This window comes from Calonectris borealis, chromosome 23 (genome assembly GCF_964195595.1).
Source record: "Calonectris borealis chromosome 23, bCalBor7.hap1.2, whole genome shotgun sequence".
Lineage (NCBI taxonomy): Eukaryota > Metazoa > Chordata > Aves > Procellariiformes > Procellariidae > Calonectris > Calonectris borealis.
This window is the reverse complement of record NC_134334.1, coordinates 8,964,035-8,987,051: the sequence shown is the minus strand read 5'-3', so window position 1 is coordinate 8,987,051 and position 23,017 is coordinate 8,964,035. Positions and strand designations below refer to the sequence as shown.

General features: G+C 42.0%; 1 protein-coding gene across 2 annotated transcripts in view; it reads left to right on the top strand.

The window, feature by feature from the left end:
- Positions 1 to 23,017, top strand: part of CAPZB (capping actin protein of muscle Z-line subunit beta) — a 65,014-nt gene that overhangs the window by 19,143 nt on the left and 22,854 nt on the right. For both annotated transcript variants that reach the window (XM_075172597.1, XM_075172598.1), the window contains 2 exons: positions 10,440 to 10,561; positions 17,907 to 18,020. In XM_075172597.1, coding sequence (XP_075028698.1) covers positions 10,440 to 10,561; positions 17,907 to 18,020 — 236 coding nt within the window. The remainder of the gene's footprint in view (positions 1 to 10,439; positions 10,562 to 17,906; positions 18,021 to 23,017) is intronic.

Genomic DNA, 23,017 nt, shown 5'->3' with positions numbered 1-23,017 from the left:
ATTGCTGATTACCTCTAAAGGTTGGAATTACTTTTGGATGGTGCTCATTAGTGCTCTACATGCTTTCCATCAGCAACACGCTCACTGGGCTTCTTTTCATATTGCAAGTGTAACATGAAACAGACCAGTTTGAATGATGCTTGTTAGAAGGAGGGTCTGTGTGATTCCCACACTAGTCATTGCAGTTCCTTCTCTGCGGTGGAGATGAAATAATTTGTTAAATCCAGTATGATTTCTTTATTGTTGAGACATCTGTGGACCTCTTCTGCAGCCCACTCTCGGCCTGACGTCCGCAAGACTGAACTCTACACTCTAGCTAGACAAGAGCAGTGTATACGCTGCCACCTGTAATAGTTCCAAAAACATCATAAGCCAGACTCAGGCAAATAGTTTTCTGACCTTTTTTGGCAAGTTTCATCCAAACCTTTACAGCTGACGTTTTTATTCTGTTTCCTGTACCATTACCAGACAATAACCTCCTTGAAGTAAAAGGTCAGACTCCAAATGCATGACGAGCATGAGCAGGTTCATTAAATTTGTGATAGAATTATAAAAGATGGCACCCTGACTTCTGTTTTCCTTTGTGCTTGGCTTCCTTCCATTGCCATGCTGGAGTAGACATGAAGCAGAGGCCCGCATCATTTTTTTCGTAATGAAGCATAGGTTATTACTTGAAGTCTGCTTGCAGCTCAGCTTTCCATAGTTTTGCTATAGGAATTGATCTCCAGACTGATGAGTGTAGCTACTGTTTTGATGCTTGCTTAAGATCCATTGAAAAGAGATGAAGATGACTTAGAAATGTCTTGGTATGCAAAAAGGTTTCCAAAACTGCTACAGTGAGAAACTGACATCTACTCCCTAGGCTTGCATCCCTGCTGGGAAGGATAACCGCACGAAGTTCCCTCCCTGAGGTCCTCTTGCTCCGTCAAAGCCATGCTTCTGCTGCTGCTTTTTAATAGAAGAGCATCTTGGTGCCCATATGAGTATATGGAATATGTTCCAGGCTGTGCATTACTGCCCCCAAGTGTTGGGCTGACGAGGGAAAGGGTCCAAACTTGAACATGAAGTAAAAGGGTGGGTGGAAGAAGAGAATTTTGGGTCACTGGCCCTCATCAGACCAGACACTTTTCATTCATTAGCAAAACAGTTTGTGGTTTGCCCTTTTACCACATCTGTTGTTGCATTTTTCAGACTGCCGAGTCTTCAATTAGAGTTCATTAGAGACCTTGTCAATCATAGGACTCCAGAAGTCCTGCCTGAAAGAAGCTGTGCGTGGTGCTGGTAATGTGCCTTGGCGTGGAATGCTCTGGTTGGAATTCAATTAGTCATTATTTGTAAATAGACTACTCGGAGGCTGTCAAAATGTACAAGAGGACTTCTAAATCTCTACAAAAAGAGTTTAGTGTAGGCACATACCTTTTTAAGGACAACTGATTTAAATTAGAATAATTTTCCACGTAGCTCGTCTGGAAACTAGAGTAACTGAAGCCTTGGAGCATCTAGCTGTCAGCCAAGTCCAAACTGTAAAGCAGTTCCCGTAAGAGGAGTGCTAAAGGTGATTGCGCTGCTCTTACATGGAGTTATCATGAGGATACACCACGTGATAGCACTTGTAACATTAATACAGATTTTAATTGTGCAGCATAAATACTGTCTCACCTCCTTATGGCCTCACATTGTGCAGGAGTTGCTGCTGTTGATACACCGTGCTTCTCATTGCAGTTAGTTGTGAATCGCATCTGTTCTCATCACTTTTTGAAAGGCGAATATTAAGGGTATTTTCTGGATGGAAATGTTTATTGTATCAGTTAAGAGTGAGATCTTGTTTTGGCTCATGGAAAATCAGAGTGGCATGAAGTAAGGAAGCTGGTAGAGCTCACTTCTGAGTGGCTGAACGGTTTATACTGAAAGATCAGAAAAATCTGAGAGAATTGTTCTCCTCCTTCCTTTCTCTTAAGATAAGTTGTACAGTAAGTCAGTCCCCATGTACTTTTAGCTGTGTTCTTTCCAAGAGAAATCCCGAAGAACACATCAGCTTTAGGTAGTGCTGTTGTGGAGGATCTCTTCCTAGGACACCTTGGAAGCACAGAACAGGGTAGCTGAGTGATTGCTCGGTCACAGCCTCCAGAATCCTTTCGGGTTTTTTTGCAAGACAGTTTCACTGACGTGTCTTACAGGGTGGAAGATGGAAGTTGGATTTATTGTGCTCATGGGCTATGTGCAGCAAATAAGGGATCTGTGACAGGATTATCTTGACGGCTTTGACTTGAGTATGGAAGTTGATGTGCTCTCGATCTTGGTAGAAGTTCAGGTTCCTTTTGCAAGTACGAATTTCCTGCTGAGTGTTTAATTTGGATGTTTGCCTGTGTGTATATAATATAAATTAGATGAAAAATCCAGCTGACTCAGAAAAATCAGATGGCTGGCATAAAGTGGGGATGGAGAATCATCCTTGCAAAACCAGCTCACAAAATGGACAAGCAGAACTCGCCAGGAGAGTGGGGTTTGCTCACAGCCTGTCTTTTCCCAGTAAGACTGGTATTCAAATAATACTCAACTTATTCCAAAAGTGAAAGCTTTCTTGAAGTACAGAATCAAGTTATGCTGCCATGGAAGAATTGAAGCTAGAGTTCTTTATACATATAGCAGCCAGTAACTTTACTGGTTATTTTTCAAGGCTCTGTTTGCAATTGAAGATCTGGGAGGTGATCATTTTTGCTTTCTCGTCACAGGAGAATGCTTAAGTATTTTTAGTAGAATGTGTTACTTTCTAAAAAGTCCCAGAGTGATGAATTTAAAAATGCATAAACTTACCATTTTGAAATATTTGAACAATATTCAGGACCTTGCTTCATGTAGCTAGTGTGCCTCCAGGCAAGTCTCAAATCTGCTTGCATGCCTTTAGTAACTGAAGATATATGAAGCTAGAGAATTTATCCCCAGGAAAACTGCATTGCTGGGGCTGCACAGACCATAAAGAACATGAGAATGTGACTGGAGCTTTTTGTATTTTGAGTCCAAGAGCCTGAGCAGTATGCAGAATCAAGGAGAAAGATAAAATAATTGAATGCAGATGGGCAGCTGAACATCTAGTGAGGGTGGGAGATGTTTGGGGGAAAAAAAAATCAGACCCAGTGAAAATGTAAAAAGAAAAGAGTGGAAGCAGAAGTGCATTGACAGCCTCGTGGTCTCAAAGCTGAGTTTCTGACCTGCTGTTCTTCCTGGACTTGTTGACTTGTGTGATAGGCTCTACGCCACCAGCAGCCACTCGGGTTTCTAATGCAAGGATTATTGGCTAAAGAAAGGGGCTCTGGCTCTCTGAATAAATTTATGGTTGTTGAGAGCCAGTTTTTCATTTGGTGAGTGGCTGTAAGCAGGAGCTTTTCCAGCTAGAAAAGCTTACCTCTGGATATCTTAATGGTAATTGGAGATAGCAATTAATATATGTAAATTGTTAATGTGATGCTTGGCTTAGAGCTAGCAACTCCACTTACTTGCATGAGATTGTAAAAGTGAATTTCACTTCTGGCTTCATATTCCCTTACTCTTTTTCTTTTTAAGCCTAAACGGTGCCTTTTTTTCTTCCAGGCTCCTGCCACTGCACTGCTGGTGTTAGAGATTCTTAAAATGTCCATTTAAATATCTTTCTAAAGGAGTGTGTGTGGGAGAGAGCACTTGATGAGCTTGAATCCTAATTAGAAACCCATCTAACATCTTTTAAAGATGGGGGGGGGAAAGCTAGGCTATAGAAACATGGCTGGAGAGAGTATGCCTCTGCAGATCCCTTAATTGTTGCTGGATATCTGCAACACCAGCTGGACTCTTGACACAAGTAGTCAAGACTTCCCAAGATATTGATATGCTGTGATGGCTCATGGGACTTGTGACTGGTAATGAGATACAGAAGCCTTCACCTGCAGGTCACTAGTCAAAGTCTAGGGCAGTCTAGCTGTGCCTGCCAGATGGCTAGCTTTTGTTTTTCAGTAAGCTACAGAATGCTGAATCTAGCAAAAGCAGTATTTTATCCAGCAAATCAGAGGAAGAATGCCAAGGATCCTGTTTTATGAACGGTAGTCACCTTTCAGAGTTTTTTAAATGTAGTTCCTCGAGCTGAACTGAAAAATTCTGTAATTAATGTAACGTTTCTGCTATGACATCGCTAACTAGATCTTGGATCTGCAATCTTGTTAACGTTTGCCTTTTTCCAGAAAAGCTGATTGGTTTTAATTTTGTTTTTGCTAATTCTTGCAGTGCTGGAATTCAGTGCGAATACTTGAATAAAGCTGAGCTGTTTCCAATATCTATTACATCTGGTCTTGAACACAAAAGTCCATTTAAGTGTCATTTAATAAACAAAGCTTGAAGAATGTGTGGCCCTTGGACATCTGATGGATCAAATTAAGGTTTAGCAATGTGTGGATTTGTGGGAGTGACTTTACTAGTGGTTTTAGGCCCAAGATGAGTGGAGCCAGGCTTCCTTCTTGAGTTTCCACAACATCCGTTAGGCCGTGTCTGTGTTCTGCAGGAACAGGAAATTCTCAGGCTGTGGAATGACTCAGAAAAATCATAATAATATTTTATTAGATGCTGGCCCAGAGAGGAGGAATCCGGGCTGAAGGGGGATTGTGTGCCAAAATGGTTATTTTGCAAGAGTGCCGGGTAACTTGCAAGGACTCTTCTTTGCATTCGAGCAATTTCCCCAAGTGACGCGGGCAGTGGTTTTGTCCACTTCTGTAATGATGTAAGTTGTCTTAAAAAAGAAAAATCAAGTCTCAAGAGTTCACATGCAATTAAAATAGTCGCTTTCCTGTTTGGATGTGGCTTTTAATTAAAAACTGCTCTAGTCACGTGTGTATTCAGATACCTGCATGTTGCAGACACAAATTCAAAAGACAAATGGATCCGAATGCTGCCTTTGCTAATCTTTTGAAGCTCGCTTTGTCTTCCTTCTGGTTCTTTAAGGAAAAAATGTTTCACCTTTAATTTTGCTGCATTTAGCATAGTTTTCCAGTATGTAAGGTTCCTGTGGAGGTCAGTACATGCTGACCTCTGAATAAACATGGAAAAAGACTATTTCCAAGCACAGAACCTTACACTAACAATATTGCTGTTTCAATTGTAAACATGATTCATTTCAGTCAAGGCTGTAGAAAAAATAACAACCTTAGTGTACTCAAGTTGTATGGCTAGTAAGCCAAAATATGAACTGTCCTGAATAGGTAAGGTGCAGAATTTGATGCAATTCAGCCAGCATGATCAAAACAAGGATGGAGAGTGCATGAAGACATGAAGAGCTGAAGTACTTTTCTTATTTCCTCTAACCTTTTTTAAATGTTTGTTTAATCATATTTAAAAAAATAATTCGGAAACAATTGTTTAGTTGATAAGAAATTCCTTTACCAGAAAGTGAGTCAAGAAGGAATGATTTTTAGGTTAGCTACTCCAAAAAGTGTATGGTTTCGACTTTGGCACAAGTGATTATTTGTCTTGATAGCAGAGCAGTTGACTTAATTAAAACACTGTCCACATACCTGCCTTGCTCTGATGGAGAATCCTGTTACACAAGACAACAGAATCCTTGTTCAACATGCAGGAGAGTATGCTTAACTCACTTTTCATTCAGTTTTTCTTTCCTCTGTACTACACATTCATTGTATATCTCCTTGGAAAAAAAAAATCCCACAAACACAGTGCCCTCTTGCATGGTATGTGCTTCTGAATGATGCTGCTGTTCAGTTCCAGGCTGCACAGCTGAGTCTGGACCCCCTGAGATTCCTCTCTTTTTTTCTTTTCTAATTTACATTGAGGGTGGTCTTGCTCCATGACTATACATACAACCACCATAATAGATGATTGAGTGCTTATTTGTGGAAACATGGGTGCATTAGGCTCCAGAGTATGCTGTGGACCAAATTAAATTAATGATGGCCTTTAGCTAAAGATAGAAGGTTAAAATTGTACTCTACATTTGACCTTCCACTGCTTAGAATGGAAAAACTTGTGACAAAATAAAGATGGGAGCCCAGTCTGCTTATAAAATAATCCTCAAGGCCTCAATGCTTTCATCACAGTGACACTTATTTATAGTGCAGTGATGAATTGAACAAAATCCCTGCTTTGGCATTTCCGTATTTGGCCTGGGGAGAGGGTTAATTCTTGCATTCCTAAATTTAAGTCGAAGTTCCCTATATAATGACTGTTGGAGACGTTCATTCAGGCACCTAAGTGCGTTTTGGCTTTTCAGTTAATGTAGAACAAGCTAATAAGAACAATTAACAACGCAAATCCACTGTTTCAGGCTGAAAACTTAGAGGATCTGTTGGTCTTCTGTGCTGCTTCTGGCTGGGATAGAGTTAATTTTCTCCAGAGTAGCTCGTATGAGACTATGTTTTGGATTTGTGCTGAAGACAGTGCTGATAACCCAGGGATGTTTTCACTACTGCTGAGCAGTGCTTACACACAGTCAAGGCCTCTTCTGCTCCTCACCCCACCCCACCAGCGAGCAGGCTGGGGGTGCACAAGGAGTTGGGAGGGGACACGGCCGGGACAGCTGACCCCAACTGACCAAGGGGTATTCTATACCATATGATGTCATGCTCAGCGTATAAAGCTGGGGGACGAAGAAGGAAGGGGGGGATGTTTGGAGCGATGGCGTTTGTCTTCCCAAGTCACCGTTACGTGTGATGGAGCCCCGCTGTCCTGGGGATGGCTGAACACCCGCCTGCCGATGGGAAGTGGTGAACAAATTCCTTATTTTGCTTTGCTGGCGTGTGTGGCTTTTGCTTTACCTATTAAACTGTCTTTATCTCAACCCACGAGTTCTCTCACTTTTATTCTTCCGATTCTCTCCCCCATCCCACCGGGGGGGAGCAGTGAGCGGCTGGGTGGGGCTGAGTTGCCGGCTGGGGTTAAACCACGACATCTTCTAAGCAGAGTTGCCTTTGCTGGGATCAGAAGATTTTGATGTTTTCTTGCTAAATATAAAATGAATTCTGCAAGAGTTTGAATGTGCACAAAAATGCTTTAGGAAGGTTCAATACTTGACACAGAGAAGAATTTAAGGAACGGTACATGCATAGTGTAAAATAATTGCTCAGTGCTTACATTGCAGCAGCTAGCTTAGTCTGGCTGTGTCAAATATCATTGCACATTCTAAAATGCAAAGGACCTAAATTCAGAAGGAATCAGTCTCATGAACATGTAGCTGAAGCGTTTAAAGTTGCAAATTACCTTGTTCAAATTACTGCATTTGCCTTGTGAGCAGCTTTGTAACATAGAAGGGGAAGACCAGTATGCATAAATCTTGTAAATTCATTCTTAGAAAGGAAGTACAGCAGCTGTTGAAAGTTGATGTAATAAATGATACAAAAATTATTCTCTTGGGTTAACTGTGCCACACTTGGATGTTTTTCCAATAATTAGAATTACATGAGTAGTTCCATCAGCTGGAAAATCTCTATTCTTTTTATAAACACTGTTGAAAATTTCTAATACTTCCGAAGTAGATGATTAGGTTTTCTTCCCTGTTTTATTCTGAAAGGAGAAAGAGAAAAGAGCGTATTGCCATAGTCCTGTAGAGTGTCTGTAGCAAAGAGACAATGGGTATATAGCATGCTATTACAATAGAGTATTATAATATTGTATATTCTAATAAGTATATGATATAATGCATTCACTGTTATGGCTGTACGACTAGCCACAGCTCTTAGAAATTGGAAAAGTGACCATGCTTATGAATATCCGTGTTACCAAATCATCCAGAGATAAGTTTAGTTCACCATTACTACATGGAGATTAAATAGATTGCATCTTAAAAACAATGTGTTAAGCGTTCCTTCTAGCCAACAAGAGATTGAGCTCTCGCACTGAGCAGTACGGAAACATCATGCTAGGCATGTGCTATTTTTAAAAGAAAGTTAAATTTAAGAGTTATTTGTGTGGCTTTTTGTAAGGGTCTTAAATTCAGGTGGTTATTAGGAGCTTTTCTGCAGGCGAATTTTCTCCGTCTTGAGTTTGGGATTTCTTTTGAAAATGCTTTGTATGTATATTTGAGTTTGAAGATTTGTACAGCGAGACCTCTCTTGCTCTCTTACCGCACGTGTAGCATAGGGCCTTTCCCAAAGAAATTCAATAGAAACAGTGTCTGGGAAAAACGCCACTTTTCTCTGAATTGTGTTTTCATCACTATAACTCATTCTAAACGCACGTCAGAGCGAGGAGTCCATTCCTAGACGCTTATCTCTGTGCTGATGGGCAGCTGGCCAAGGAGCAGCCGAGAAGGAATATATTCAGCTGGTCACTCTTAGGAGCAACACGGAGCATAGCTCTTAATGATGAGGTGCTTTGGGTCTTGTTGTGTGTGCATCCGAAACTGAAGCAGTCATCTCAAGTTGCTCTCTGCCTGAAGAGTCAGCCTAAAATTAACAGCTAATGGAGAAGCGAAGGAAGAGACAAAGTGGAACCAGATGGGCTCATGAACACAGATACATCATTTCACTTAACCTGGGCCACGACACTGCTGATTTGTATCAGCTCCGTGGAAGATTAGAGTTGTCTGTTTTCAGAAAAAGTAAAGATTTTCCTAAAAGCTGCTGGCTTCCTGTCCACTGTTTACTCAGTGACTGCGAAAGGGTTTTGAGGTTGCTTCAGCCAGGTCTCCAAGTATCAAATGAGGAACGCCAATGAGAAGCATCTAACTTTATATAAATGCTTACTCGCCCTGCTCTTTAATCTGGCTCTTCAGTTACCACTCGTTACCACATTACAGTGTGTATAGACCAAAGTAAAAAACCTCAAACTAATGTTTTAGCTATTTCAGCACTGTCAGTAACTTTACCAACCATTTCTTGGTTTTCCTCTTATTTTTCGTGTGTTTACAGGGGGATTGTGTGGGTTAGGTGTTGTGTCTCTTGCTAGCCACATCTTGTTTTGTCCTTTGGCCTTTCTGGGTTTTTTGGTCTTTTGCAGTCAAGTTGTTTTATATTTGTCCCTGCTTATTTTGACTTAATATCATCTGTATGTTATTGCCTTGTACTTGGGATTAGGAACGTTTTCGTTTCAGGTAGTTTGATCTCTTATGTCACATCTAGTGCATTAAAATAATTTGCGCTTATGCTTTCGGGAGCTGTTGCACCCCTAATTTGTTTTTTCTCCTCTAGGCTTCTTTCCTTTGAAATCATACCAACCAGTTCATTGAATCAATGGCTTGAAGAGAAGAAAGCACATTTCCATATTTTCTTTATTTCTTCCTCCCTTTTTCATTTCTTATGAGTTGTGAATTCATCACTTGATGATTAATTTTACCCTGGATTGCCTTTTGTCTTCATGTTCTCAATCAGGTTTTCATCTCTATAATATAGAAGAGACTTCACATTGGTTATTTATTTTATCTTCTGTATTAGTGTGCTGTCACCAATATATTCAAGAGCTTACCAGTTGTCCTATATCCTGTTGTGTTCCCAACTTTCTGTTGGGAAAGGGTGTTTTACTTTAGTCCCTTTCCCTTAGGGGGGAAATCTGGAATGCTTTTCCCAAGGGAAACATGCAGTACACTAATTGTTTAATAATAGCTCCAGGAACGATTTGTTGATCGTCCCTCAGATGGATTGGGGCACACTGCTGCATGTGCCCTGAAGTGTCTACAGGGAGATGGAGTTCCTGGAGGAAGCTGCCGAAGCCTACAGTATAGGAATATTGATATTGCTAACGGGGCTGCTGTCAGCCCCAGCACAAGAGACCGTGGGATGGAATTTGCTTGATTTGCTTGTGCTTGCATCCACGCTAGCTTCAGGCTGCAAAATGTCATCTCATCTCTTTGCAGTACATCAAAGCCTCTCTGCCACGTTAAAAGCAGATCTTGTAGTCATTCTCCACATGAAGTGCAGGGAGACAGCTGGGATTATGAATCCATTAAAAGCTACCTGTGTAGGAGATGTGTTTGATTTTATATGTGCACGTACACAGACACATGCGTATTTTTATTAGCCAACATGGTAATGTTTGGCCAACTGCCTGGAAACTATTCTAAACTCTACCCAGAGTGGGAGCTTGTGAAAAATACACTCTAACGTATGGATGGCGTATTCTTCTAGCAGCTCCATCGTTTCCACTCCATTATAAATATTTACCTTTATTCATCAGTCCTCGACAATCACTTTACTGGCCGTCTTTGGCAAGAAGTTAACATTGAGAATGTATATATTTAAGTGTACTGGACCACACTAGTGGTTAGGTAATTAAATCTGAAATTATTGGAGGTGGGAGCATGGGATTGTGTTGTAACTTAAGTGCAGCTTGCCTTTTTTTTTTTTAAAGGGTTTCTGCCTTTGGGACAGATGTGGACTATTAATAACAAAATCTGTTCTTAGGGATGTCAGTCTCTTTTAACCTTAATGTGTTACCCTCTCTTCCCTCCCCATTGTTTTTCTCCAAACCATCAGGTCCCAAGCCTCTGTGAAGATCTCCTCTCCTCTGTCGATCAGCCATTGAAGATTGCACGAGATAAGGTGGTAGGAAAAGACTATCTATTGTGTGACTACAACAGAGATGGAGACTCATATAGGTGAGTTCATAACCAAAGCAAGGAACTAACTCATTTACTTTGTACATGAGAGCTACGTACAAGTATTGCAGTCCCTTCTCCCTCTTACTTTTAGCCAAAAAAAGAAATTTAATAATATTAAACTCTTCTTGGCGATGAAGCTGGGACTGTTTCAAATCCTCTTCTCTTTAGTAAGACATTGACTACGGAAGTTGTTCTTAGTCTTTTTGTAATGCAGGAGGACATAAACATCTTCATCTCCAGACCACTGAAGAGTGCTTCAGTTTCAAATAACGTGGTTGTATGGCTGCTAATCTGATGACCTCTGCGAGGCAGGTCCCTGTGGTGGGTTGACCCTGGCTGGACACCAGATGCCCACCAAAGCCGCTCTGTCTCCCCCCTCCTCGACAGGAAAATACAACAGAAGGCTCGTGGGTCGAGACAAGGACAGGGAGATCACTCTGCAATTACCGTCATGGGCAAAACAGACTCAACTTGGGGAAATTAGTTTAATTTATTACCAGTCAAATCAGAGTAGGATAATGACAAATAAAAACTAAATCTTAAAACACTTTTCCCCCACCCCTCCCTTCTTCCTGGGCTCAACTTTACTCCTGAATTCTCTCCCTCCTCCCCGGCAGCGGCGCAGGGGGATGGAGAATGGGGGTTGCGGTCACTTCATCACATGTTGTTTCTGCCACTCCTTCCTCCTCAGGAGGAGGACTCCTCACACTCTTCCCCTGCTCCAGCGTGGGGTCCTTCCCACAGGAGACAGTCCTCCGACTTCTCCAACGTGAGTCCTTCCCACGGGCTACAGTTCTTCATGAACTGCTCCAGCGTGGGTCCCTTCCACGGGGTGTAATCCTTCAGGAACAGGCTGCTCCAGCGTGGGCTCCTCTCTCCACGGGGCCACAGATCCTGCCAGGAGCCTGCTCCAGCGCGGGCTTCCCACAGGGTCACAGCCTGCTTTAGGCATCCACGGGCTGCAGGGGGATATCTGCTCCACCATTAGCCCTCCATGGGCTGTAGGTGGGTATCTGCTCCACCATTAACCTCCACGGGCTGCAGGGGGATATCTGCTCCACCATTAACCTCCACGGGCTGCAGGGGGATATCTGCTCCACCATTAGCCCTCCATGGGCTGTAGGTGGGTATCTGCTCCACCATTAACCTCCACGGGCTGCAGGGGGATATCTGCTCCACCATTAACCTCCACGGGCTGCAGGGGGATATCTGCTCCACCATTAACCTCCACGGGCTGCAGGGGGATATCTGCTCCACCATTAGCCCTCCATGGGCTGTAGGTGGGTATCTGCTCCACCATTAACCTCCACGGGCTGCAGGGGGATATCTGCTCCACCATTAACCTCCACGGGCTGCAGGGGGATATCTGCTCCACCATTAGCCTCCACGGGCTGCAGGGGGACAGCCTGCCTCACCACGGTCTTCACCGCGGGCTGCAGGGGAAGCTCTGCTCGGGCGCCTGGAGCACGTCCTCCCCTCCTTCTTCACCGACCTTGGTGTCTGCAGGGCTGTTTCGCTCACATATTCTCACTCCTCTCTCCGGCTGCAGTTGCTTTTATGCAGTTTCCCCCCCGCTTCTTAAATGTTATCCCAGAGGGGCTACCACCATCGCTGATGGGCTCAGCCTTGGCCAGCGGCGGGTCCATCTTGGAGCCAGCTGGCATTGGCTCTCTTGGACACAGGGGAGGCTTCTAGCAGCTTCTCACGGAAGCCACCCCTGTAGCCTCCGCGCTACCAAAACCTTGCCACACAAACCCGGTACAGTCCCCATTGTCTGTCTCCAGAACAAGATGTGTTTATCCTAGAAATCATAGTGTTTCTGCACGTTTTTTTGACTGTGATTTGCAGTCATTCACTGAAGCCTAAAATGTGATGTTGTTGCCTTGTTAAAGGGGTGATTAACATATTTCTCTTAGGCTTTCTGTAGTATAGTTATATCTTAGGGAATTAAAACCAGTCAGATCTCTAGAAGAAATGACTGTGATGGCCTTGGTATGAAATTAAACCATCTACTGTTGCAAGGTTGTAAAATCTTTGGAATGGGTAACAACAGAAAAGAGATGATGCAAGCAGTCAGTTTAGACAAAATCATCTTCTGCTTCTACAAAACAGGGTGCACTTGCCAGCTGGGAAAGGCTCTGTCACTCATGTTTTGCAAGGGATTGAGTCTGAGTTTGGACATGCAATGTCATTAGTTCTGTATGAAAATCTTGGCCCAAGTTTTTAGCAAAGAAAAGGAATCCCTCCCTACTAAAACAGCTAATTTACTCTGAGGACTGTAGACAAAAACAATGAAATATAAGCTGTACGTAATTATAATATTATGAATTTTGAAGTAGAAGGGGCTGTAATACCGGAATGGTACAATGAGTTTTCAGTATTTTGGCTGCCACTTAGAACGTAGTCTTTCTTTTAATGTTTTTATTCTATACCTTGCCATTAGGATGATTACAGTTGAGTGCCTGTAATCGCTCAACTATTTGTTGAGCGATTTCCCCCCTCCCCTCCTTTTTTGCATTGCCCGACTTTTCTTAATGGCTGTAGTGACAGTAGCATAGTTCCAAATATTTAATTAAGAATCACAAAGCTTATAGTCCAGAAACCTTTGTGAATATTGCATCACTTAGCTTTTATTCTTGACTCTTAACGAAGGGTGCTAGGCTGTGAAGTAATGACCACCATTCATCTTCTGTCCTGAGTTAACAGCTCAGCCGTTCTGCTGCTTCTGGTTATGATTATACAGATTACACCTCTGGCTCTCCTTGTAGCTTCAGTGTAATAGCTTACATGTTTAGTGCTAACAATTGGAACTGATCTACAGTAAGAATCTAGCTTTGCTTTGTGCAGATTTGCAGTAGTGTTTTACATTCATCTGGCCAGAAGGTTTCAAGAATTCTATTTCAAAATGGAATTCCAGAAAATATTTTAACAATTTTTTTTCCTTTGGCTCCGGCCATCATTGCAGAAGCAGGTGAGCTTATAAAGGATTCTAGATTAGTTGGTTTCAATTGCTTTGAGTTGCAGGAAAGGTACTTATCTAAACTGAAAGCATATCTGTCTGTAGATGATTTACACTGAGAACATGCTGAGACCCCACCTGGAGCACTGCGTTCAGCTCTGGGGCCCCCAGCAAAAGAAGGACATGGACCTGTTGGAAAGAGTCCAGAGGAGGCCACGAAGGTGATCAGAGGGCTGGAGCACCTCTCCTATGAAGAAAGGCTGAGAGAGTTGGGGTGGTTCAGCCTGGAGAAGAGAAGGCTCTGGGGAGACCTTATTGCCGCCTTCCAGTACCTGAAGGGGGCCTACAAGAAAGCTGGAGAGGGACTTTTTACAAGGGCGTGTAGTGATAGGACAAGGGGTAATGGCTTTAAACTGAAAGGGCGTAGATTTAGATTAGATATAAGGAAGAAATTCTTCACTATGAGGGTGGTGAGGCACTGGGACAGGTTGCCCAGAGAAGTTGTGGATGCCCCAGCCAGGTCGGATGGGGCTTTGAGCAGCCTGGTCTAGTAGAAGGTGTCCCTGCCCATGGCAGGGGTTTGGAACTAGATGATCTTTAAGGTCCCTTCCAAGCCAAACCATTCTATGATTCATTTTGTCCTAGAAATAGGAGGAGGGGACTGATTATGGATGCAAAGTTTGACAGTGCATCTGGATTGTGGCTGAGTGTAAATCTTAATGAGTTTTTTTAAATATAACTTAGTGCAGTGGGCCAAGAAGTAAGAAGGTCTCTGAGGTGAAGTGTTCACTCATGTTCTTTAGGGAACTAGTTTAACATTGAAAGTTTGTTCAACCTTTTACAAAAGAGCCTCGTGCCTTTTAAAAGCATTTCTGCATTAAGCTTGTATGTATAAGTTGTTCAGATCTATGATAGCAGCTACATGCATTTAATCGGTTCTAAATTAGTAGCTAGAATAGAGTTTTATAGCTTCTGCCCTCCACAAGATGTACTCGCGCAGCTGCATCCTGTCTGGCAGAGGCAAGAGAAGGGATTAGATCCTGTATTTCTTGTGGGTCTTTCAAGAGATGCTTTCTCACTGAAGTTGTGATGTTTCTTACAGTCCCCTTGCATCCTATTTAGGCTGTTGACATAAACATCTATCACCAGAGGCACAGGAAACTTGAAAAGGAGCTTGTTAAACAGTATTGTGACATGCTGCAATAACTAACAACACTTGCTCCCCCCGCCCCTCCGTGTTTAATTAATGTGCATGTGGCAGCCCTTTCTTTAAGGTTAGTTTCATGCTTGCCTCTAAAATTTGCTCAGTCTTTCTGAGAAGATATTTAAATAGTTACGAGGAAACAAGAGGACTTATGTTTTTTAAATAACTTCAAAATTTTCAGGACTTATTAAGTAATGGGGTTTCAGAAAAGCTATTTAATTTGTGTGTATAGAATAGGCATAATTTATTAATTGCTGGCATTAAAGAATGCTGTTCTTTAAGGCTTTTGATTCAAGCGTTCTGGATTGAAGTGATTCTTCCTTCTGGAATTGATTGGTCTCAGCTCTGTTTCGTGAAGTAAATTCTTTCCTTCAGCACAAAGCAAAAGCCTTTGAAAACCAAGCGACACTAACATGTGCATGTGTTAATCCCATTCTGTGCCTGTGTTCAGACACTGTTATTCATACCCCATAAAATCTGAAGTTGTTACTGGGAAGTGGCTCTTACACTAATTTAATCAATTAGGCCAAAATCTAGAAGGAGTTTACTGTGCTTTTAAAAGCTTTTGATATTTCCACAAAGATTTTTCAGAACCACATGCTCGATTAGAAGTCCCAAGAAATACTCTTCCCTGCCTGCAACGTGCTACATCCCCAATTACTGCACACTTCAAACTAAACACCAGTTTTCTTCTTATTGGAGAGGTTGCTAATTGCACTTCTTTTAATACTAATCCAAGGATTGCAAAGCATTCTGTGGACAACTGAGCCTCATGCTACTCGGCAGGAAGGGTGGAGCTGGGTAACGAGACTTTCTCACTGGGAATCAGGTTTTAGAGGGTTTTTTTTGAGTGGCTTTACAATTTGACTGGGAATTAGTTTTGAAAAAAAGCTGCTGCGGGATGTTTGGCCATTCGGGTGATGACTCCACCGGTTTCATGGGGCAGCACACAAGAGTAATGAATATCCTAATGCTTAACCCATCACAGTTTACTCCTTCCTCATATTTAGACAGACTTGATTTTCTCCATGTCGAACATGGATCAGACCAGAAGGTAGATTTTTGGAGTCTCTCTTGGATCTTCATAAATAGATAATTTTCCGTTTCTTCATATTATCGCACTGCTGCTTGTGGGAGCAGCCTTTTGTGCGCATAGTCTCGCAGGCACTTCTGCGAGTGCTCCTGTAATAACAAAGGTTTGTGGAGGATATCAAACAGCCGTGGAATCCAGATCGTGAAGGCAGAGCTTTTATTAACTTGGGTTTTTTTAATAGAAGACTTCAGGGTCCCTGCCTTTGTCCATACATTTCCACTCTAAGTATGTTTGATCACTCTATTAAATGGAATCCTTATGGGGAATTTGGTGCCAACAACACTGAAACCTGTTAGCTGAAACAAACAACATTCTCTTTTAGGGAAATTAGAGGCCTGACTTTTGAAATTTAAGTTCTTGTCTGTCTGTCTTTCTTCAAGTAGCCTTCATTTTAGTTTTTAAATGTGTTGTGAGTACTCTTCCACAAAAAGAAAAAAAATACGGGGTTGTGTTATGAGGGTTTTTTTTAGGTGAAGTTGCTGCTGGCTCCAACTGTAATGGGTTGAAAATGCCACAGTCTGCTACCTAGAAGAATCTATGTTACTAGGCTTCCCTTAAATGCCATTCCTGCAGCCTGCAAAAGACATCTAATGTTTACAATTAAAGTATCTTGACTGTGGCTTCTGCATGGGTTCTCTGCTCACCAATTTCCTCGTACATGATGGAGAAGCAAAGTGTTCCAAATTTACAGAAAACAGAATTTTTTTGGAATCTGCCTTTTAAAATTTAGTAGAGAAAGAAAAAGTAAGCGCATCCTAATGAATGCCGCTGCTAAGGTAGCAGTACGCTTCTGCATTGCCTGGCGTACGAGCCCTGGCTTTGCTTTTGCAGACTTCACGGTAGCAGGGTCAATGCTCTCTCTGCCTGAACTTCTTTGGTGTCGTTTGGCTTTGTGTGTACTGCCTGGTGGGCGTAGGTGTGCCATTTGGGAATCCTGCAGATAGCTCCAGTGGAGGTTTTTGTGCGAATCTTTTCCAGATTTCAGAGAGTTGTTAGGTAAAGGAGCACTATTGTAGCTGTTGACTTTTCTCCAAAACAACCGAGTTTTAAGCAAGTGTTTTAAAATGAGAACCACCACCTGAAAAACATTGCTCCGGGTGGAAGTGACATAATGATTTAGCTTTTTCTGGTGTCTCACCTTTTGAGTCAGATGTGGTAGGGAGGAGTGAGGTGTTGTGAAAGTGCAAAGCCAGAGCGAAGCAGAGCCTGTTCTTTGTGCTTTGCATTAAACAGATGTCAAAACTAGATGCCTTTCTGAGAGATGAATAACAAATGGCTACTAAGGAAAAAACCCTTACGTATGGACTGCATTAAGACCTAGTGCTAGTAGGCTGGAGTATTTTGAAAAGTGAGTAGGTAGAGGGTAGGGGTACCTTTCTTTAAACTAGCAGTGATATATGTAGGTTGGTTATTCCAAGAGGAAATGAAAAGGAGAATGCAGGTTTATAGAATGGCAATTATAAAAGTCTCAAGCAGATGGGCAAAGGGTTCCATTAATCTTTTAATACCAAATCTTTCATTAAGAGCACAAAATCCCTTCCACACCTGCAGAAATCGTAGTAAAACCTGCAGCTTTACAAACCCTGCTAAATCCTTCAAACTGTTCAAACGTTTTCCTAATGTTATGCTGGAAGTAGAGTTTATTTCAAAGCAAGTGGAGGAGAATTTGGACCTTAATTGTAGACAGCAGTTTTGGCTCAAATAGTGTCAGATCCCAAATAAACTACACAATCTATTTGTATATGTATGAAAATAATTTTAAATATCTAACGTGAGCTAAGGCTTCATTTTTGAATATTTAAGAAGGAACAGATTCAAACCCAGCCATGATTATTTATATAGTAAAAACCTGGAGATGGGGAGTGTTCCCCAGGTACACTGTAAACTTTGAGGAGTCAGTGTCCCCTTTTTGTCAGTTTTTGAAATGGCTGTTGAGGGTGAAATTCTTACAGATAGACTGCTCTTGGTACCTTCTGGGTTTTTGGAAGTTCAGCATCTGTGGATCAGGTCAGACCCACTAATCTTAAACCTTCCAGAGTTTGTCTCGGTTGTCTAACTGTCTCTATTTTCCTTGTCTCTTTGGCAGGTCACCATGGAGTAACAAATACGATCCTCCCCTGGAAGACGGTGCCATGCCATCTGCTCGCCTGCGCAAGCTGGAGGTGGAAGCCAACAATGCCTTTGACCAGTACAGAGACTTGTATGTCAGTTCTACCATACAGAGCCCTCTTTCTTTGTTTCCTTCAGCAGGCATGCGATAGACACGATGAGTCTAAAATGAGGCCACTAGCTGCCTCTGAGAGTGGCATACCAATGTATAGCAGAGGAAGAAGGGTAGGCAGCCGCTGATCTGCTGTTGGGAAGCGTATCCGCTGCGATTTCACGATACGAAAACATGATCAAATTTGTCAGCTGATGCTAAAGGCAGATGCTGAGGTGCTTTCCGGCCTCCCTCCCCCCTTTAACAGATTAATGGCGTCTTTGTCCTGAAATGACCTGTGTTCTCTTTGATCTTGACTATCTGCTTTTTCCATTCCCTCAAGACTGTGCTCTCTCAAAATATCTATATATATAGCAGCAACTTTCACATCTTCCAGTGAAATGACAGGTGCTAGCATACTGAAATGCAGCAGTTGTATGGGGATTAATGTACTTCTGCTGCAAGGGCCGTTCTCTGATGCTTCTTTTAGGCCCTGTCTTGTTAAAGAGGTGTAAAGCAAAGGCATTAATAGAGCATGTGTAAGGTAAATGTAGGTTAGGCGTGTCTTTTTTAAAGCAGCAATAGGAAACTGTCCGGGTGACTTGTCAGTTGAACAATTTTTCTAAAAGGTGGGACTGCTCTGGTCTTGCATTGCAGTCACATCCAAGGTCTTGAGATGTGATCAGGTTTAGCTGTCGTCTTTCAGATTGTGGTCTCCTGAGCAGTGATGGGATAGAAATAGTAATGCTAAATCTAAAAAGCAAGTGTGTGTTGCAAAGCAAAATGAACTTACGGCTTTATCCAGTAACGGGATGCTTTCTTATTGGAGATGCCTATTGACCATGAAAAAGGTGAACAAACCTCATTGGTTCTTCATGTTGCCCAAAAATGGAGATAAAACACATCCTTAGATGCGGTTCGTCGTGTGTCACTGTACTATTACAATGCTAACAATAGCAGGTAAAAAGGTACTTTTTTTGCTAGATGTTCTACTCATTCAAGATGTGGCTTGATATAAATGTAGCCTGTCCAAATGTGTAATTTTCACACTTTTGTTACAGGTATCAAATTTTTACTTATTTTCATAAATATCCAACTTCTCTTGTAAGTAACAGTTGTTATTGCTATCTGAACTTGCTGGAAGAAAGGAATTTTGCATATGCAGCAAAGAGAGGTTTGCAGTTACTCCCCAGGTGCAGAACAGACCAGGACCAATAGGATTTTTCATACACTAAGATGAAAATGAGTAGGTTTGTGGAACCAAGGCTGTCTTTTTAAATGCCTGTCTGATCAGATGACCGTGAAGCCAGTACAATAACTCCTTTAAAAAGGTTTTATTTGCAAGAAGGAGAGCGCAGTACAGGTTACTCTCAGACTTAGGTGAATCTGCTGAACCCTGTTCAGCATGTGGTATGACAGTAGTCTTAATATATTGTATGGAAGTAAAAGGCGAGATTATATCAAATTCCATCGCTCAGTTTGTCAGTCCAAGTTTTATAGGTAATACATTGTTAGAGGGTATACGGGAGGGATTTCTCACGAAGACTTCATTCTCGTGTCATCAGCCAGAAATGATGGAGGTATTATGGCTTGCAGTGTAGTCAGCCTAGATAAGCGCATCTGTCAGCACAGTACGCTTTGATGCGTGTTATGATCTCAAAAACGTGTCAGAAAGAGAGGAGAAGGATGGCTTACATTTTGCTGAGTGGTGTAAAAATTGTGCCATTTTTGGAAAGAATTTGTGAAGTTAGGGAAACTTAACCTGACCATTTGAAGGATTCCTCATGCTTGAAATTGGAAATGATTTGTACTTTACCTACAACAGAGATTTGGATAGAAACATGCTTTTGTTCTAGTAGTTGGACTCTGCAGTTTCCTTAATAAGACAATTGGATTTTGTATTTTGACAGCAGAAGCTTAATTTTTTCTTGGAGATCGGAGTGGGGGAAATGAGGTGGGGGTGACAAGTGCCAGCTTTTCTCACTGCTGCTTGCTGGTCTTGCCAACATATCAGGTTGGGAATGACTGTAACGATTACTGGCGTAACAGCTGCTGAAGCCATGTGGAAGTCTGAAGTGTGGGGAAGGTTGTAGTGGGAACAAGATGGCAATTGCAGTGATGTAATTTCCATGGTCTGCTAGAGCTGGAAACCAATACTGCGTACCCACTGTAAAGCCAGAAGTAGGTCTGGGCCATGTGATGTCAATTAAAGGTGTCACTGGCCTTCTGCTTTGGCAGCTTGCAGCGCTGGGAAAGGAGTACACGATGCATTGGTTCCAGGACAAAGTTATCAGTGTCGTTTCAAATTCCAGAGCCAGTGACAACAGAGATTTTCCAGCATCGTGAAGCATTTCAGGCTCGTTTGAAAGCGTTGATGTATTAATCAAAAAAATAAGTAGCATGCTGGCCGTCTTCAGTACTGTATCTTTTGTGGAAATTATGGTTTCTATTATATGGGAAGATTTATAACAGGTCCACCTTCCAGTAACGGTGTTCATTTTGTAGGCAGTGTGCAAAAAAAGTTTCTTGAATTGACCTGCAGAGACTTTCACTGTCTCTGTTCCCTCTGATGGGGTTGTCTCTCCAGACGGTTCATAGGTGACAGAAATCTGATCGATACTTCACATTACAAATTCCTTTTTTAAACACGTGAGTTTAAGTGCAGTGGCTGTTGCACTGTTAGACTTTCGGCTTGCGTTGCAGATTAAGAGGATGAAAATGGTGCTGAGTGAGAAGCCTCTGAACTGACACATCAGGTTCTCATACAGCAGACCCTTAAGAGGCTGTTCTGTCCCTCTCTCTATGGGGTAGAGAATGTTTTTGAACTACACCTCCAACCACAGCTATGCTGTGTTTTATGGTAGAGAGGTAACAGTTAACATACAAAAATGATCTTATGTAAGCAATCATTCACAGAGAACACCGGGCTCCAGTGTGCTTGAATTTCCTGGGCTGTTAGACATTTTATTCCTATAATGAGGGTTTCTGCTAGGTTTTTCAAAGCAGTTTGTGGCTTTGTTTGCAGCCTTGCTGGGCTAAACTCCTGGATCTTGTGCTTGCAGTCATCTAGCCAGTATGGACTGCCCATCTTAGAACGATGTTGTGTATCTTAATACCTTGTAAGCACTGGTCTCGGAGACGTTGCTCTGCGTGGTGCTCGCTTCACTCCCCAGCTTTAAAATACATCTTATACTGGTCGTTCCAGCGGGGAGCGGAAGAGGAAGATGTTTCCTTTCTATAGAAAAATAAGTACTTTTGAGAATATGCGCTGTTCCATGGGACACTCTGCTCTCAGCATACGGTCCAAGCTTCCTCTGGATTCTCTCACATTTTACCTTTACGCACAGTAAGTGATAATATCCCAGAGAGTTCATCTCGGGCTTCTCCCAAGACTTCAGATAGTTTCAGTTTTCCCTTGTGTCAGTCCCATTTGGCCCACATACCATTCCTTTTTAGATTTCTGTTCTAATCAGGTGTGGTAAGTATCCACCTACATTTAGTGAGTCATCGGCGTGTACTTGCCATTTCCCAAGGGGTTGGCACCTGCTAGCGTGGGTGTTCTGAGGGAAACAGCCTGTTATGCATTTGTTAACAATTTGTGTGAAATACTCCGTACAGATTTGCTTGCTGGTGACTAGTCTTAAATTTGAGTTTTGTCCCCAAAAGCTTATTGGCCAGCACACTGAGTGACTGTAGTGTGAAAATAAGTTTGGAGAAGTCTTGTAGTATTGCGTGGAGCCGCTTCAAATCATGAAAGCTTGAGCAGCAGAACTTTGCTGAATCTTCAGTGCCTCCTAACCAGTGCTGAGTTGTTCCCTGTAAGTGTCTGTTTTAATGCAAACTACCTTTAAGTATCTGTGGAGTTGCCCACCTTTTATTTCTGGAGGCACGTTCATGTCTCTTTGGGTTAAAGAGGAATTATACTAGGTTTTAATTCCCTCTCCACTGTATGTGTTAAACAACAAGCATATTTCTTGGTTATCTGTTTTAGCAAAATGCATGTCCCTTTCCCAAAAAACAACTGTTTAATTTTGATCTCCTGCTGCCAGGTTTAACTCAGACACTGCCTGAAGCTAATGCCCTGGTATGTTTTTGTTCAGTAGGTTATTATTCCCAGATGGAAGTCTAATATCTTACACCATTCAGTTAGAGCCTTGGCTCTCCACTTCCAATATCATGAAGATAATTTCTTCAAACACATGGTTGTAATTTATTGCCCTTTGCTTGACGTGTGTGTGCGATTGATTGAAATCAAAGCATAATGAGGACCAGGGCATCTGGATAAATCTATCTATTTTAGATTCTGTGTTCTGTTGTTTTGGGTTGGAGATAATCAGTGCTTTAATTAAGTAATCTAATCGCTCTTTGTTGTCTGGAAGAAATCGTTTCTGAAGTGATTAAATAGACCTCCCTGGGGAAGGATGCTGCTGATCTGAGTATTTCTACAAACAAGATGAGTTCTGGCAACTTCGGACCAGTTTAGTAAGCTGACATACATTTAGAAAGTTATCCCTTACCTCTTTGTTTCTTGGGTTGAGTTGGATTTATTGGTATGTTTGATTTTTAACAGCTTTAAAAAAAAAAAAAAAAAAGATAAAATGCTCCTCTTAATCATTCTGCTCCTGAACATGTTTTTATTGATTAAGGTTTTGAGTTACCTCAACAGAGTAAGCCATGAAGCCTTTTGAACTTCTGCTTCTATCTGAGTTTTGATGTTGATCTATTTTCAATTCGTTATATTAGAGCTCTGGACAAGGAATTTGGTAGGAGTGGAAAGAGGTCTGGGAGAGGATTGACCTCTAAAATGTCTTCATTGTGTGTAATCCTCTTGTTATTAAATTTGGATTGGAATCCTGTCTGAAATGGAGTTAGTCACTCAAATTTTTGATGGTGTTAGCAGTGCTGAGGATGGCACCCCTGCCAACCAAGCATTTGCAGTGCTCTTTGCAGCATAGATACTGCCTAAACTGAACGTCCATCACCTTTCTCTTTTCAGC